At 35.7% G+C, this 18,304-nt stretch overlaps 1 protein-coding gene and 1 long non-coding RNA gene across 3 annotated transcripts in view; one reads left to right on the forward strand and one right to left on the reverse strand.

Annotated features, from left to right (window-relative positions):
• Nucleotides 1–10,794, reverse strand: part of LOC133533540 (sterol O-acyltransferase 1-like) — a 34,993-nt gene extending 24,199 nt beyond the window's left edge. Inside the window, exons 1-4 of one of the 2 annotated variants that reach the window (XM_061872523.1) lie at nucleotides 9,782–10,595; nucleotides 9,326–9,570; nucleotides 8,470–8,621; nucleotides 1,049–1,185 (exon numbers count right to left, since the gene is read on the reverse strand). In XM_061872523.1, coding sequence (XP_061728507.1) covers nucleotides 1,049–1,185; nucleotides 8,470–8,621; nucleotides 9,326–9,570; nucleotides 9,782–9,916 — 669 coding nt within the window. In that variant the 5' untranslated portion in view covers nucleotides 9,917–10,595. The other variant, XM_061872524.1, reaches the window with a different exon arrangement.
• Nucleotides 1–18,304, forward strand: part of LOC133533554 (uncharacterized) — a 146,654-nt gene that overhangs the window by 87,625 nt on the left and 40,725 nt on the right. The window lies entirely within an intron of this gene.

Consider the following 18,304-nt stretch of genomic DNA (forward strand, 5'->3'; position numbering starts at 1 on the left):
TAAATAATTAAATACATAGAAAACACCCATGACTCAGGAACAAATATCCATGGCCATGCTCATCACACGAATACATGCCCGAAAATACTAACTGTAATATATCAAACAAAACCAAATGAACGTTATTCTACTAGCCGAGCATACTGCTACTGTGTTTTGTCATGAGATTTAGGAGAGATTTCCTTCAGATGGCACATGCTTTTGCAATATTAACACTTACTGGTGTCTGTGCAAATACTTGAGCCATTTAACTACAAAATAATGCTTCTGTTGTGGCAATCGAACAGTCACTTTATTATAAAAATAATAATAACGGTGACACTAACGGTAGATGTCGGAAGAAATATTTGTTGTTAAGAGGAAAGGGGACGGCCACTTCTCTACACAAACTTAGTTCCTATTTTCCTCTCTGGATGTTGACATTATGGAAAATATATTTACATGTATATTAACTATGTATAGCTATGTCCCTACTTTTTTAGATATTTACGATTATTGTAAAAATCAAGAGCGACTCTTATAATACTTAAAAATTCGTGCAATTCGTAAAATTCTAACGTAAGGACATCAGCGCTATGTCCTACGTAAGTATACAACAAATTGTGTCAAAATATTTTCAATTATGTTAATATCCAGAGAGGAAAATGGGGAGTACGTTTGTATGAAAAGACGATTTCGCGCGGGCGGGTATCCCAGTGTCGCGAAGTCGAGGCTCATAGTACAGTAAAATTTTCCACTTTTCCATGGATGAAGTTACTAGAAAAATGCCTCATTATAATCGTATTATAACCAAAAACGCGCTACGATTTTTAAAAACTGCTGGCTGAATCCACTGCACCTTAAATACCTTAATACCACATTAAGGATTATGGTGTAATATGTGACGATGTCGTTCCGTGGGTAAAAGTACCTAAAGGCGGTTGGCGGATGGCCATAGTATTGGAGCGTCGTTAATAATAGCGTAAGCGCTAACCACCTTAAGGCACCTTTACCCGTGGAACGTCACATATCTATACTTAATGCAAAACAAAAATATATAATATTTTACCATTTCGCAGGTAACGGTGACCCCGGAGGCGAGGGCCAGATGTTTCCGGGCCAGGTCCCACACGGGCACGGCGACGAGACTTCCCTGGAGCGACGTCAGCCCCGCGATGGCTGTCGTCTTCCATAACCACCGAAGACCTTTAAATAAATGGTGAGGGTTTTTGTAATTTTTTTTATATTATTTTGAATGATAACCTAACGCTGGCTTTTAACCCCTGACGTGTATGTTTACAGTCCGTGAGCTCTAAGAATGATTTTCGGGTAGAATTGGATGTAAGTAATCGTCTAATAGAAAATGATGATCAGCCCGATTCGAACTTTAAGATACGTCAAAAAAAATTAAAGATACGATATGGATATTTCAGTGTCAAAAGTGACGTTTTTGTTTAAACATACGTCACTTTTAAAACTGTCATATCTAATCCATATCGTATCTTTAGAAAATTTTGACGTAAGTATCTTAAAGTTCGAATCAGGCCGAATATTTCAATAATAGAATATTTTTTATCAATCAGTGGAAAAGTGCCTACTTAAAAATTTAATTAATATTAAATAATACTATATTCAAACTAACTTAAAGCTAGCAGACGAATAAATGTAAAAAAAAAACTGTAAATAAACTTAAAAAAAAACCTTTTATCAATTGATTTTCTTGGTGATGATATTTCAAAAGTCAAAACTAATATCTCTACAATAGTCAATCATGGGATCTTATGTATAACGTCGTTACTCTTCTAATTTAACATTATTATAGTAATTTAATTTAACCGGAAGGCTGGAGCATATCTCGCCCAACGCATTGGCGTTGCCGTTCAGCGCGGCAACGCCGCCAGCCTTCTGGGCACCCTACCGAACGGCATAGACCTGGGGCCAATTTTCTAATTGTAGGCTTTTATGTTTTTAGGTAGTTTTAGTCTAATTTGTTTAGTTCTCAGTTTAATTTATTTTAACCTGTTTTCCATTAATGAAATAAAAGTTTAAAATTCAATAAAAAACACCATTTCATTTAAATATGCGAGAAGTATTAAATAATAATAATAATTCAGCCTATATACGTCCCACTGCTGGGCAAGTATTATTAGCTCTAATATACAATTCTGATAGAAGCAGTAAATAGAGTTGTGACATTCTCAATAACTATAATAAAAAAAAACAAATTGTTAAAAAAATTAAACATATTTGTTTGATATTAGGAAGTTAGGGTTTATTTTATATTGTTGGTTATTCTTTATTTTACTTCTTAGGGCACGTTAAATAGTTTTTCATCACACTTGCTCGAAAAAGATCTTATTTCATGCAGGTGTACTAAAGGACAAAAGCCTATTTTGTTCCCGCGGGAGTTATGGATCGTGAAAAAAAAATATATAACTCCCTAGGGAGTTCTAGCTTTTTTTATTATGTCACTTATTCAGACAAACCAAGTACCATAAATGAGTTTTTTTATATACTACGTCGGTGGCAAACAAACATACGGCCCGCCAGATGGTAAGCAGTGTCCGTAGTCTATGCACGCCTGCGACTCTAGAGGAGTTACATGCGCGTTGCCGACCCTAAACCCGCCCCCCCTCATTGAGCTCTGGCAACCTTACTCACCGACAGGAACACAACACTATGAGTAGGGTCTAGTGTTATTTGGCTGCTGTTTTCTGTAAGGTGGAGGTACTTCCCCAGTTGGGCTCTGCTCTAGATCTGTAATTACATCCACTGGCTAAGCCCTACCACATAAAGTGAGATGAGCGAAACCTCTCTTTTGGACGTACTTTAAGGACGTACCCCCGGGTCCAAAAATTACTGATGTTTATAATTTAATATTTTTGTTTATGTTTAAAATTGTTAAATTTGATTAATTTAATAGCCGTTTAAAATATTTTTACATATTTTTCAATCGTGGCTGAATGCCGAATAGGTCTGTGCCTTTGATGCCTAGCTTGTCAAGAATTTACAATATGGCGGACGAATGTTTGATATGTCACCGTATTTAAGATTTCGCTTAAAATTTTTTTTTTCTTCGCAAGTGTGATGAAAAACATTGTGTGTAACTCCGGAGGTAAGAATATTGCAAACTCGGGTCTTTAATTCCACCCTCGTATCCAAAATTTTACTTACCCTCCCCGTTGCACAATGTACTATTGTGAGTTATTAAGGCTCTAATACGTATTGCGTGGCTTAAATCGTCTGCAATAGACGCAAAGGCCTGTGATGAATACGTATTGTTATTCTGTTTAATAGTTTAGTAGTAGTAATTAAAATTAATTAATAACCATTATCTGACTTTAAGAAACATCGTCGTAGTTGATTTTAATTTTATATAATGGAATATCGTATGAACATTTGGACAGGCTTTATGTGGGTTTATTTAAAAGTGGTCTATTACTGATATTTATGAATAATTTATCTTAAAAATTAATGAGTCTACTAAGTATTAGAATCGTAAAGTTTGACGATAAAATTTGTTAACATTCATGGATCTGCAGCAAACTACTTAATAAAAAAGTAATATTTTCTTTGTATTAATTAAAATTCGTATAATATACGAGTGTATGGCCCAGTTTTAATTGTTCAACGATATATATCCTATATCCTAAATAATGATGAAAGACAAATAAAATCCAGAGTAACAGCGTTTAATTAATAAAATTAATGATGATTTCAAATTCCCGTGCCTAGAAAACGAGGCAAGGGAATTGGGTTACGTAATAAATAAAATCGTCTAAAATAAAATCCAATTCGTATATTACAGAAATTCAATTTTATCCTCAATTTTATAAGATAGAAACAGGCTATGTTAAACTAGTGTTCGTTAAAGAAAAGATTACCCCCTTATTCATAAACGTGTACTAAAGTTACGATGCCGCTGATCATCGTTTGTCCCTTTCCATCATACCAATACGTCGGAAAGGGACAAACGATGATCAGCAGCATCGTAACTTTAGTACACGTTTATGAATAAGGGGGTTAAAATATATACATTATTTTGGCCATAGAAATTAGATAAAAATTTTCGCCCTACTCGTTTTTATAGTTCGGACGTAAATTTCTAGAAACTTTAGTGACTTGTCACAAGTCTTACCTATATTATCTGTTAGAAGATATATGACAGAACAAGAAAAGGGAAGTCGGTGTTGAAGTGTGACTTCTTTATTAATAAAAAATAAATGGTACGTATTATCTGATGCTACCTTCCAATTTTCATCTCGAGCAAACAAAAATCGCGTTCTGAAAATGACCCTGTGTATTATTGTCATATGGCACGGCTATTACCTGCAATAGCACCCCATTCGTGTTTTTATTGTGTAATCCGAGAACAGAAGGGCGTCGCGCCGAGATTAATTCAAGGCAGTGTGTCTGTGAAGCGGCAAATTGGAAGCTTTGCCGGCTAGGCTCAAGTGGACAATGAGTTAAGCCGGCCGGCGCTCGATCAATGTTCCCGTCTTACGGGCAGGTACCTTACGTGGGCAAATGGATAACTAACCGTGACCCAGCTTGCAATCCTCATTCTCCAGTTCTTTGAATTAATGTAGGGTGAGCGTCTACTTAAAATGAACAAAGGTTGCTTCCGATTCCGATCGAATCCGATTCGTCACCAAGATTACCTTTACCTTAGTGTGTTGTTATATTATAATTTCTTGAGAAAGTAACTAGTGTTATTTAATAAATATAGAACTTAAATAGGTACCTGGATTAAAATCATTTTCTTTGTCTTGTTTTTTGTCCCCAAAAAATGTGACGGAGTGTAGATTTTTGTACGAGATGAAACTGTATTTTTAATTTTTTCTGATGTGAATTATAATCTACAGTTAGAAAAACAAGCAATAGCACTGGATTAATTTATTTATTTGATAGAAAATACAAATACAAGCGTGACAGAGTGGTCAGAAACAAGACAAGGCAAATAATTATTACCCACCTAATTAAAATAATGTCTAACTAACAAAATTCAGCTACTTATCCGATCGTATCGTATAGAAGAAGTTAAATAGAGGCAAAATAAACTTAAAAGCTATGTATAATAAAGAAGATGGAAGATATTTATAAACATTGAAACCAATTCCAGTAAATGCAGCAACAGAAAGTTTTTTCAAAACTTTACAACCGGTGTCCTGAAATAAGTATATATGAAAGTCTAGTTTTGGAACTGGCAGCACTCATATTTATTCTAATCAAAAAATAAATACACGCATAAATTAAGTATCTATTCCAGGGTTTCCCAATCTTTTTCAACCTGCGGCGCAGTTACAAGTGTAGTATTTTGCAACGGCGCCCTTGTAAATTTAAAATCACGGTCGAAAAAGAGTGACACGACGCTATATTATTTACCGATGCGAGCGCTCAAATAGGTACCCGCGAATATTTGTGGTTTCGGATAATGATAGAACTCACGGCGCCCCTCTTTATTTTCTACGGCGCACCAGGGCGCCGCGGCGCACACTTTGGGAACCCCTGATCTATTCTATGCTTAACTTAAAATAGTGATATGTTTCAAATAAACCTTACAGACTTATAAATTAAGGGTGCGTATGAAGAAGTTTTAAACTACAGTTAAGTACCAGATATGTATGCCATGTCAGTATTTTTATCAATAATTAGCTATACATTATAACTATATAAAAAAACACTACTATATTAAAATATCCACACCATACTAGTATAAATAGTAGTGTTACATAAAAATTGTAATGTATTTTGTATGTATAATCAACCTAAAAATTTATAGTTGTTGTTCATCTATGTGGGTAGTTTTGAAAATTGTAATTTTGACACATGAATAAATTTTCCCCATAGATGGTAGAATTCTATACTTGTGTTTTTTATACGCTTGCACCCTTGAGGGACAAAACATGCGCAATGTGACAAACTACCTGACAACATAACTAAACCTGACAAAATGACCAAAAACAATCTACGTAAGTTGGTCGGGTTATCTGTTGCCCACTATAAATCATACTAAAATTTACGGTAGGGAATAAAGATAACAATAATAGCGCTTTCTTTCCTACTCCTACTGAAAGATACGTAAGGCTATCCCGTTCGGTCGATTCCCCCCACCACTCATGCCTGATCCAGTTATACTAGATTCATGATTTTTCCTCACTCTCCCATCGACAACAAACTCTGCATAGGGTTTGAAACGTCGTTGTACATATATTCCGTTTACATAATTTTATTACCTACATGAGCAACTATCGCAGTAACCCAAGACAATATTAAAATAATTGGCATTCCCGGGCTTTAAATTTGCATGGAATTGTATAACATTAATTTATTTAATTATTTTAAACTGTATTGCACATCAAAAGGTACAAATGGCGGACTTAATGCCTCATGGCATTGTCTACCAGTCAATCATAAGGCCAAACAGAGAAATGTCAAGGTGGATGCAGTGTGAACCGTTCAGGAAACCAACTTTTCTGGACGATGTTCTCAGCCATGGGCACAGGAGGCCTTGTTACTTTATTCTTACACACACCCCTTTCTCTTTCAAATGACACAAATCAAAATACATAATTTGATTTGTTTCCTAGTTCTCCCTGTACAATTTCCAGTTTGCATGTAGCTTAGTAATTAAATGCCGCACGTACATAACCGTCCAAGTGACTAATTAGAGGGGAGAGGCTGTTTGCAACAAAAGGCCCTCTACGCGGAGTGACTGCAGCTAGTGCTGGCGAAAACTTGAGGCCGATATTTTTTAAAGAATTCATTACAGTTTCGTTCTTGCTTTGAGACGACCTTGACTCGACTTTAATTGTGTTTCGGTTCAACCAGTCAGCATGAGCTACCGTCGAGTTCATATCAAAACAAGATAGAAGCTGTAACAGATTTTTGAAACGGAATCGGTCTCCGTGTCCCGAGACTTAGTGATCGTATTTAAATGAAAATGAAGAAAACTTGTCACTATTGAATGACTAAACTATGGTATGTATCAAAGGACGGTTTCTAACAAGCTAAAATAACTAAGGCGTTGTCTTATTGACTAGAGTCTAATGTAACTGAGGCGAGTCTTAAAAATCGGTCAAGAGCATGTCGGTCATGCTCAATGTAGGCTTTCGTAATTACCATTCTGGTGGAATAGGCTATGCGGAGACTATTAGTAAGTATCATATACATTGCAAGCAAAAGAGTGGACCTTACGCAGCGCTCTTTTTACTAAGAAGAGAAGACATTTTGGAATTACTCAAAACGGCTAGACCTAGGCTAGACTAGAGAAAATTATTGTTGGTGACCCATGTTAGTTTGAAAGACGTATTCAACGATACTCACACCAATGATGGTCTAAGCGAAAAACAAAAATAAGAAACATTTTGTATGGGAGGTACCGTAGATTTTTTAAAGTTTTTTTTACCGTTCTATTGCAAAGCTTGGTTTATGTATCAATGCCGAATTGCAACTTTCTAACACTAACGATCATGGAGCAAAGCCCCGGGTGGACAGACAGATGGATATGGCGAACTAAAAGGGAGCATAGTTGACTACGGAACCCTAAAAATTTATAACTTAATTGAAACTTCACCAACTCTTAATTTTACGATTTCCGAAACACAATTCAGTCATTTACAAGACTAAAACCCATAACCGGTTATTTGTTTGCGCGCTCAACGCGCAGCGCGGCGAGAAACGGTACGGTGCGTAGGTACGCGGCCCTACCGTTCCTCAGCAGTGTGATTCAAAATAGAGAAATATACTATTTGCTATTTTTGTGCTTATTATTTGGTAGTATTATATCGCATCTAGCTCCTAGTTAGCAGTCAGATTATTACACGCTGAAGACTTTCAGCATGCATGCTTTCACGAGAAAGATGCGGTTTTTCGTCGAAACCTACCAGGTTTTATTTTCACTTCAAATAAAAACTCGAAGTAAATAATATTTTATATCAAGATTTGCCCTCGAAGTACGATCAAAATTATATTGCTAAGTAGACGGTTTGTATTTATGTTCGTATAGAAGTTAATAATTACCTGTTCATCAAACTTTCTCAATTGTTTTGATATTTTATACGAGTATTAAACTCAGGCTAGGCACGGAGTGAAATTGATTACTTACTCGTCTCTTACCTTGGTTTCATCAACTTTGTTTCTCTCTACTGATTGAAAAAGTTATTGAGTATACATAAATCTACATTGTTTCACGTAAATTTGAACGCCAATTAGCTCATGAATATAAACTACGAAAATGATTGGGCGTTCGTGCAAGAGTACTTATAAATTTAGAACTATTGTGAATATTAATTAAAGATATTTTCTCAAGGGACTTCAGTCTGGGGATCTTAGTCTTGAGTGTAGATATGTACACGTCCACGTTTATAAAAGATCTGCAACTCAAATTTTTAATTTGGCCAAAATATCGAGTAAAATTCGATCAGGAATCAGGTGGATCGTACACTCTTCTGATATTGACGGGGGGTTAAATAAAGTTTTATTACCTACCAGTATGATTTTTGAATAATCTTGCTCCGGCAGTATAGAGCAGTAGTCCCGGGTAGAAGGACAGAGCGATAGAAAACTCGAAGAGCCAGAGTTTAGCACCGCGGCCGATGTCACCAAAACCGTATTTCACTGTACTTGTCCCTATATTTATCCTGCGAAATTATGTATTAAAATAAGCAACGGTTCTACCACGCACATAAAACGGAATTCACTACATCCAGTAAAAAAAACTTTGGGTCATCGCAAGATAAACAGTGAACTTAGTTGTAACCATTCTAGCCGATTAATTGCTGCATCTCTTCATAAATCATTCATTTTATAAAAGTAAGTGAATAATTGCAGTTACCACAGTTGTTGTACCAATCATTTAGTAGTATATTTGAGATCAATATCAATAAGAATATAAGAATTATATGTTTGAAAATGTTATTTTCAACACAATTATACTGCCAGACTTCGCTTAGAGTTTAAACCTGGTGTTTACAGTGCCTTGAAATGCATAAGCATTGGTTCATTTTCAAACAAAGATTTCATAATGTTTACATTAAATTACATTCGTGTTATTCAGCAAAATACATATATTTGCGTTCAAGGTACCTATTGAATGTGGCAAATCATTTTTTTTTTCGCCTCGCTTTATATCATAGTATTTATGACATATAAATTGCCAAGGTTCACGACTTATCGTGCCATGTGATGTATGACCAAATTATCGTGTCCACGCTGAAGTTTTTTGTAAACTAGTCCGCCAGACAGCTTAGTGGGCAATGATAGTAGTAATCTAAACAGCTATGCTAGTCACGTACTAATTTCTAATACGGTACGCGCAACGGCGAGCGACTCGACGCAGACTTACTTGCCACGTTCCACGAGGTCGTAGATGGCTGTGTCAAATAACAGCACCAAAAGTATCACAACAAAAATGTGATATATAGCTCTTATATGAGGAGAAGTCTTTATAAGAAATGTTAGGGGAGATTCTCTGTGCTTGAACTCCGGATCCTGTATGTTTTCGTACTGATGTTCGATAATTCCATTTGGTTTCGATTCTCGTGAGCGATGTCGTATGTAATTTTCTTCTGCCATTTTTTCCAGGTACATCTGAAAACGGAAATGTTAGGTTAATATTGAATCAAAGCTAGCTTATAGTCAATACAGGTAACTTTAAATACCCACGTTACAAGAAAAATGCCAAAACATAAATACAATAGATGAAAAGGATATCAAACAGGACAACAACAAACTTAGCCATATGGTGTTTTTGTAAGACTTTGAAAGGTTTATTTTTAGACCCATTCAATAATACCCTTACACTCAAATATGTTTTCCAGGTTGACTTTTTGTAGTTTATTAGAATTTCCAATTCAAATAATATTATTATTTTGAGTGCGCGCGTACCCGATGTCCTAATTGAACCAAATAATATAATCGTAGATGATAATAGCATTAGAACTATTTACTAGTTAGTATGATAAGTCGAAGTAACCTTTCACACACGATAAACATGTCTGGGTTAGGCGTAATTATTATATTCGTCACTATTACGTATGTATGTAAAACTACAAAATATTGCTTTTAATTAAACTACATAACGGATTTTTAAATTAATTAGTCATACAACTCTACCTCACTTCGATTTTTCTACACAAAACTCTTTGTAATACTACACTGTCTAAAATGCGCGCCAAGAAAGTTTTGTGAAAAGTGGAAATGATGAAACAAACGAGAATCGTAAAACCGCTATTTAACGAATTACCTGTACTTAACAACATAAAAATGCAATAAATGTACAGCTCTCCCTGATTTAGTACTTTTTTTCGTGACGGGACTTGAAAACCTATTGCAAGGCATTTTCCCCATTTAATGGGAAGCTATTTTAGATGGTTTATGGTATTTACACTATTTACCTCTTATGTTAAAGTATAGATGTAGTTCTGAAACGCGAGGACCGTACACATAAGGTGAGATGGGGGTAAGAACATAGTTTATTTTGCTCGAGGCAAAACGAACTCTGATAATTCCATAGAGTGTTCTTCTTGCCCCGGTGTTCGTCTTAGCGCATCTCACGTTTATTTTATATAAAAAACGTTTGTTTAAAAAATGACATTATTAAATTAAGATATTTAACTTACATTTATATCGCACTATAGAAAGTTACGCTCACTTATTTTCGTAGTTAATCGTCAACCGTGCAGCCTCGAGCTTTCGATTTAAATTACTGCGATGCACTATAAGTAATCACTAGTAAACAGCAAATGCACCCGCGTGTGACCCATGTCTCAGTGTTTACTACACCACTTAATCATTAATAGGTACAATGTTAGCACAGTATTTTTTTTATCACTAATTCGAAATGGACGAGAAGTCAATGACAATTAATCGGGTTGATAATTCTTATCACAGTTTTAGCGATTGATTATTTTTTCATTGTTATGCAATAATAGAAATTGAATGATTGATAATAAGTGTTTTTGTCATCGTCAACCGTATTATCTACTTCTTCTTCTTTTCATCCTGTTACCCCCTGCTGGGGTGTAGGGCTTGAACCATTTTCTTCCACTGACTCCGGTCCTGGGCAGCTTGGGTAACCTCCTCCCACCCCATCCCCAATAGACCCAACTCTTGCTCCACGGAACGGCGCCAAGTAGATTTAGGGCGACCATGTTTCCGTTTACACCGTATTATACGGGATGTTTTTTTTTTTAATCCACTAACTTCGTCAAGTGGCAAGGTTTTCTAATACTCATTTTCGAATACGTAACGGGTGGCTATTTTTTATTTATTAAGTACGTGATTTATACAAAATATGTTAAGTATCAATACAAAATATCACTCGCTTTTGTAAAAGGTCGTTATAACCTTTGAAACTCATGAGATATTAATGTCGGGTCGATTATTAATAGACCGAGATACGAAGGCAAGTTTTTATCGATATTTAACTATTTACCTGCATTAATTATTCTTAATTTCTCATGCTCTGAAAGTGGCTCATTGCTTATGTTATATGAAGCGAGTTGAAAGTGATACGTCGCGGTTCTAGGGAATATAAAAAAATAAAAAATAAATATATTTTCTTATTTACGATTAGCAACATAAATTCGCTTCGAAATTTATGTGTCCTATAATATCGATTCTGATTATTATAATATTTAACTCCCGACTACATAAATACGAGTATGAATCCTTTTACTTCAGTTGTTCAGTAAAAAGTACCTTAAAATAGCATTAGCATATACTCGTACTTTGTCATGTTTTGTAAAATACTCATATATTTTGCTTGCCTCATTCGATACCCTCTGAGGATACCCTAGTTCAAAATCGTATTAATTACGAAGAAAAATCGTAATTATTAGGATAGTGTCGTAATTAGTAGGTACAGTCAGCATCAAAAGTAGCGGATTAAATAACGCTTCATAAGTATCTACCATTCTGTAACAGCTTAACAAAAAGTGATGTCTTTGATATAGAACAACTAAGACTGTAAAAGATATATTTTTGAACGCGAATATTAGAAACTTATCTATATTTAGAAAAGTTATCCGGAATATCAGATACTTATGGCGCGTTGTTTCATCCGCTACTTTTGATGCTGACTGTACCATAATGCACAAACATAGAGTAACATAGAAACATAGAGTATGTTAGTATAAATTGATCAATAACATAGAGTTGTTATTACAACCAATTTTTTTCAAAATATAGAGTAGGTATTTAAGTTGGGTGAAAACACCCATTTCTGACTTGTTAGCGCTCTCACCCCGGTTGAGCGCCAAAATACCTCGTCAGATGGGCGTGTTAATCCTGACAAGGTATCGTTAGAATTTCGTACCCGAAGGATGACAATCAGAACCCAAGACGCTCTCTGGTCCGTCTATATTTCTTGCTTAACAGTCGAAAAATGTATACATAAAGGATGACTCACAAAAGAACTGCCCGGATCGGGGCCGAGGCTTCCGACACGTTCGTTTTCTCGGTGATCACGTAATGCTATCTATAGAAAACTGAAGTGTCGAAAGCCCCGGCCCCGACCCGGATTCTAACGTGAGCCATCCTTAATGCCCTTTTGGTTCTTGTACTGTAATAATATTTGAAGTACTTGCATTTATGAATGGCAAAGCTATTGAAAATCAGAGAAAAACCGACGGAAATTCCTAGTTCATTAAGTAAACTTACTTGTACATCCATATGCAACTCGTTTAGCCATCTACCGTAAATAAATGTAGCGCTGCAGTATTTCTGGCATTCAAAAAATTAAGCGATTTTTACGTTGGTGGTACTTATGTAGGTATGTTTACTCGTACTAGCCTATTTTTACGGTTCCGTACCCAAAGGGTAAAACGGGACCCTATAACTAAGATTCCGCTGTCCGTCCGTCCGTCCGTCTGTCAACAACTAATAACAAATATTAATGAGTACGAAACCCTCGGTGGGCGAGGCCGACTCGCACTTGTCCGATTTTTTTAGATTCTAGCTGTAAAAAAGGAGAATCAGAGTATTATATTATTTACGCGTAAACGGAAATGCATTGTGGAACGGGGTCGTCCTGGCCGCCTCTTGTCATGTTTATCGGAATGGATCTTAAAATATTAAATAGGTCCCAATAAACTAAAGTATATCCTATATTATTATACTAAGTGCTTTAAAAGTAAATTTTGCTACCCGATTCCTAAACCGATATTTTATTAATAAAAGTCCTTACAGCCAGTATATATGTAGTTACATATAGTCTCGGATGATAAAGCCCAGGTTTAAGTACATGCTATTACTTTTACACAGATTTATTGAGGGTTGTCTTAAGGTAAGTACCTAAGCTCCTCAGTAATGGCAAGTGATAATTCATTTTATAGTTTACGCTATTTCACTAGAATTAGGTTTGAGCTTTGTCGTAGAGTTGTCACTTTGTATGCCGCTAAAGGTCAGCAGCGCCTGTCACCATGCCTGTCACGTTCTAACAGGTATGTAAGTGCGAAAGTGACAGGCACAAATGATAAAAATGCAACCATGCTGCCACCGCAGGTTGCACAGGACTTCGGTATTTCCAACGGTGTATATTCAATTTAAATTGCGCTTTGCTTTGTGAGCGTTTCATATTTACGAGAGGAACCCATCAAGTAGCTCCAACTTTCTATTGATGTTTAACGACACAACAAAGTTGCATTAACACTTTGACCTGCCCCATGAATTGTTAATGAATAACCTAGTGATAATATATTGATAGCATTAATGTTGCAATTATAAGTAAAAAAAAGTTTGAAAAACAATTTACCTCAAATAAATATGGCGATAACCCAACGAAAGTTGAGCAGTTCGGAAAAGTACCTATAATTAATTGCCGATCGTGACAGTTCATATCGCACCCAGATATCACAATATCCAGGAGATAAATAACCAGAATAGGTAGCGATCGTAATAAAAGTGTCGAAGTTATAGCTGATACAGCTTTACGATTTTTTTTACGTCTGTTTATCATCGTATATGGAAGATCCGATAACAACGACAGAGTGTGCAATATGTGTATATTTATTCCTTTCAATCATATACTTTATGACACCTAATAAAATATAGCAGTCTGTGCCTGAGGGATCCGTAGGCACGTAAAGCTTAGGGCGCCGTTGGTTTTTTTTGAATTATGGTGTTCTTGTTTCAAAATACTTAGGCTGAATAACTTTGCATAATAATACCGGATATAGATGGCGTTTGGTGTTCACTAAGCGGATAAAGCCTCTGCCGATGCTCGTGGCCTTTGGCATTCATGCCAATCGCCGCTGAAGCATGTGCTCGATTCTGACGACACATAAGTTTATCCCCTAAGCGAAGTGTTCGGTGTGGCTTCTTTACATATTAGATGCGTTTTCACGACACATTTATATGGCAAAAAGTATGGAAACAAGTTTATATCTTTAATAGAACCGACTCCATAAAACAGTTTGAAATGCCTCTAGGTACTATTATTTGGGTGTTTTCGGAAATAAATATTTGGTGTACTTTTTTACCATCAAATAGTGGATTAAAGTGTACTACATTTATACAAAAGTTGTAAAGTGACTTATTATCTGAGTATTAATGGCAAAAAAATATGATTAAATGGTACTTAAAAGAAAAAAAAATAATGTAGAAAAACTAAAGAGAAGTAACTGATTTTTGAGTGTCCCATGCACACTTTGCAAATTTTGGCCAGTCAAGAATTATATATCTGTCTCATTCTAGCCTCGAACCTGGTTGTTTTGTGATATGGTCGCATTAGCCGAAATCAATTTAAAAGCTTATTTTTTAGCATCTAAAGTAAGAAAATGTACTAAATGTAGCAGAGTGTAAAGCAACCTTAATATATTGAGTGTGACGCCGCCTTAACAAAATAGTCGCTGACAGCTATGACATTGACCCCGACACTTTTCGCTATTGACAGCTACACGAACTGCATCTCGCTCCTTTCCAAAAATATGTTAATATTTTTAAGTAAAGGATTTATATAAAATACACCACCATTGAAGACTCTAGACGTTGTTTTATTCAAGAATAATACATGGCGCAGCCGGAGAAGAACGATTACGAAGATTTAACGAGATTAAAATAAGAACTTAAGAAGGCACATTGCGGACCCCGGCCGGTACATCTCAGTATTAAGGTAATTGTGTTAAAATAAAAGAAAAATCGACAATGTCTGATGACGAAACTAACGAAGTAGATAGCATGGCATGCGCGGTCGAGTACAAAATGCCGCAGGGCTTAAACCTAGACGACATAGGAAACTGTTGGCCGCAATGGCAGAGGTTTAAACAGTCATTTCGCATATTTTTAATTGCCGCTGGCTTCGAAAGGCTAGCTGAAACAAGAAAAGCTGCCATACTTCTCAATTGCATCGGACAGCAAGCGCAGGAACTATATTTTAATGTGCTGCAAACTAACGAGAAAACGAAGTTGGACGAAATCATTGAATTGTTCGACGACCACTTCAAACCAAAGCAAAACGAGGTGATTAACAGTTACAATTTTAACAAACGGGACCAAGAGGACGGAGAAACCTTCGATGCATTCTACACAGCCATCAGGAAAATTGCTGAAAACTGCAACTACAAGGAGAAGGATAGGATGCTACGAGATCGAATACTCATCGGAATTAAGGACCAGCGGACACAGCAGAAGTTACTGGAAGTAAAAGAACTGACCCTGGACAAGGCAGTGGATATATGCCGCTCTGCTGAACTCTGCAAAGAACACATGAAGACGCTGAAGAACCCGGAGGTGCATGCAGTACAAGCAAGGCCCTCATCTCATCGGCCTTCAGATATGAAAGATAAGTACTTTGAGAATAACAACAGGACTTTCAATAGCAACAATCAATACAGCAAAAACTTTTATTTATGTAGAAAATGTAAAACAGAACATGGGCCTAGGAACTGCCCAGCTTTTGGAAAAATTTGCTCAAAATGTAAAAAATATAATCATTTTAGTGTAGGATGCAGTATGCCTAATAGACAGGTTCATGAAATGAATACAAATTTCACTAATAATAATGTGCACAACTTATGACTAGTTTATTCCATAGACTTTACTAAGAATGAGTGGACGGAAAAGCTAAGAGTCGAAAACAAAAGGGTATCTTTAAAGTGTGATACAGGCGCTGGCATTAATGTCCTTTCATTAAGAGATCTCAAATTAATTGTCAATGATGATATTAAAAGCAGATTGTCTGAGACAAGGTCAGTAATTGAGGTCTACAATGGTGGCAAAATTTTCCCATTAGGTACCATCACTCTAAAGACTTATTCTAAAAATGATGAAAAAAGTTTTGATGTTGAGTTTGTAATTATTAAAGAAAATCTCCGTCCTATTTTAGGTTTCAGGTCCCTAATAACATTAGGATTATTACAATTAGAAGAAATTAATACATTAACTAATGAAGCTCTAAGCTCAAACAAAAATAACATTATTAAATTAAATTTGGAACTTTTTCAGGGTGTCGGGGAATTCAAGGAACCATTGGAGTTGCGAATTCAGCCAGGAGTTCAACCAGTAGTGCGGCCCCCCCGCCGCGTGCCGCATGCACTGATGGGTCGGCTTGCCGAGAAACTGAGGATCCTGGTGGAACACAAAGTTATAGCCGAAGTCGCACACCCTAGGAGTTTTGTAAGCAACCTTGTTATTATTGAAAAAAAAGATGGCTCACTTAGGATTTGCCTTGATCCCAAAGACCTAAACAAAGTATTAATTAGAGAACATTGCCTAATACCAACTTTAGATGAAATAGTTTCAAAATTGTGTAACAAAACATACTTTTCAGTCTTAGACTTATCAGATGGGTTCTATAATATTAAATTATCCGAAAATTCTAGTGATTTGTGCACTTTTAACAGCCCATTTGGATGTTATAAATTTTTAAGGTGCCCTTTTGGCATCTCTGTAGCCCCGGAGGTCTTCCAAAGGTACAGTGAAACTGCCTTTGGTGACATCCCGGGTGTCATTGTGTACTGTGACGATTTATTAATATGTGGTGATACTGAAGAAGAGCATGATGCAATATTAAATAAAGTTTTTGAACGGGCCAAAGAGCACAATGTACGTTTTAATAAAAATAAATTTCAGTACAAATTAAAAGAAGTAAAATATTTTGGGCATATTTTTTCTGAAGAAGGCATGAAGATTGATCCAGAAAGAGTAAATGCCATTACTAATATGAAAAGCCCTACTAATAAAAAAGAGCTGCAAATATTCCTTGGTATGGTAAACTATTTAAGAAAGTTTATTCCTAATCTGGCTAATATTGCATCATCGCTTCAATTATTGTTAAAAAAAGATGTGACTTGGTTATGGACGAAAATTCATGAAGATGTTTTTGAAACTATTAAAAAGAAATTAACAGAAGCTCCAACCTTACAAAATTTTAATCATAAACTGCCAGTAGTGATACAATGTGATGCATCTAAAGATGGTTTGGGTTGTTGCCTTATGCAAGAAGGAAAGCCGGTGGCTTTTGCATCAAGGAGTTTAACTCCGTCCGAACAAAATTTTTCACAAATCGAAAAAGAATTACTTAGCGTGTGTTGGTCAACTCAAAAATATCATTACTACATTTATGGACAAAAATGTACAATTATAAATGATCATAAGCCACTGGAGTCGTTGCTTAAAAAACATATTCATGAAGTCCCATCCCCTAGGCTTCAAAGAATGAAATTAAGACTCCTGAAATATGACATAGAATATAAATATTTAAAAGGTAAATACATGTACATAGCGGATTTACTATCTCGTGCATATATTCAGTGTGATAATACAACAGATGATCCATACATTAACGAAATGGTCCATTGCGTGGGACTTGCGAGTCACTTACAGTGCACTCCTGAGCAAAAACAAGAATTAATTACAGAATCTAATAATGATACGGAACTTTCTAAATTAATTGAATATACTAAGAATGGATGGCCCGATAAAAAACATGTGTCAGATAGTTTACAATATTATTATAAATTTAGATCTGAAATAACTGTAGATGAAGGCCTAGTATTTTTAAATCATAGAATCATAATACCTACCACATTACGCTTAAATATTATGAAAATGTTACATGAAGGGCATCTTGGCACAACTAAAATGAAACAAACTGCCAGGAATATGTACTATTGGCCAAAAATTGATGAACACTTTGACACATATGTAAGGAGATGTTTTGTATGTCAAACCTACCAAAATAATAATGTAAAAGAGCCCTTATTGCCTCATGAAGTACCTAAATTGCCTTTTAATAAAATAGCTACAGATATAATGGAATTTAAAACAAAAAGTTATCTAGTAGTATATGATTACTATTCTAAATGGTTAGATATAAAGTTAT

This window comes from Cydia pomonella, unplaced genomic scaffold (assembly GCF_033807575.1).
Source record: "Cydia pomonella isolate Wapato2018A unplaced genomic scaffold, ilCydPomo1 PGA_scaffold_178, whole genome shotgun sequence".
Taxonomy (NCBI): Eukaryota; Metazoa; Arthropoda; class Insecta; order Lepidoptera; family Tortricidae; genus Cydia; species Cydia pomonella.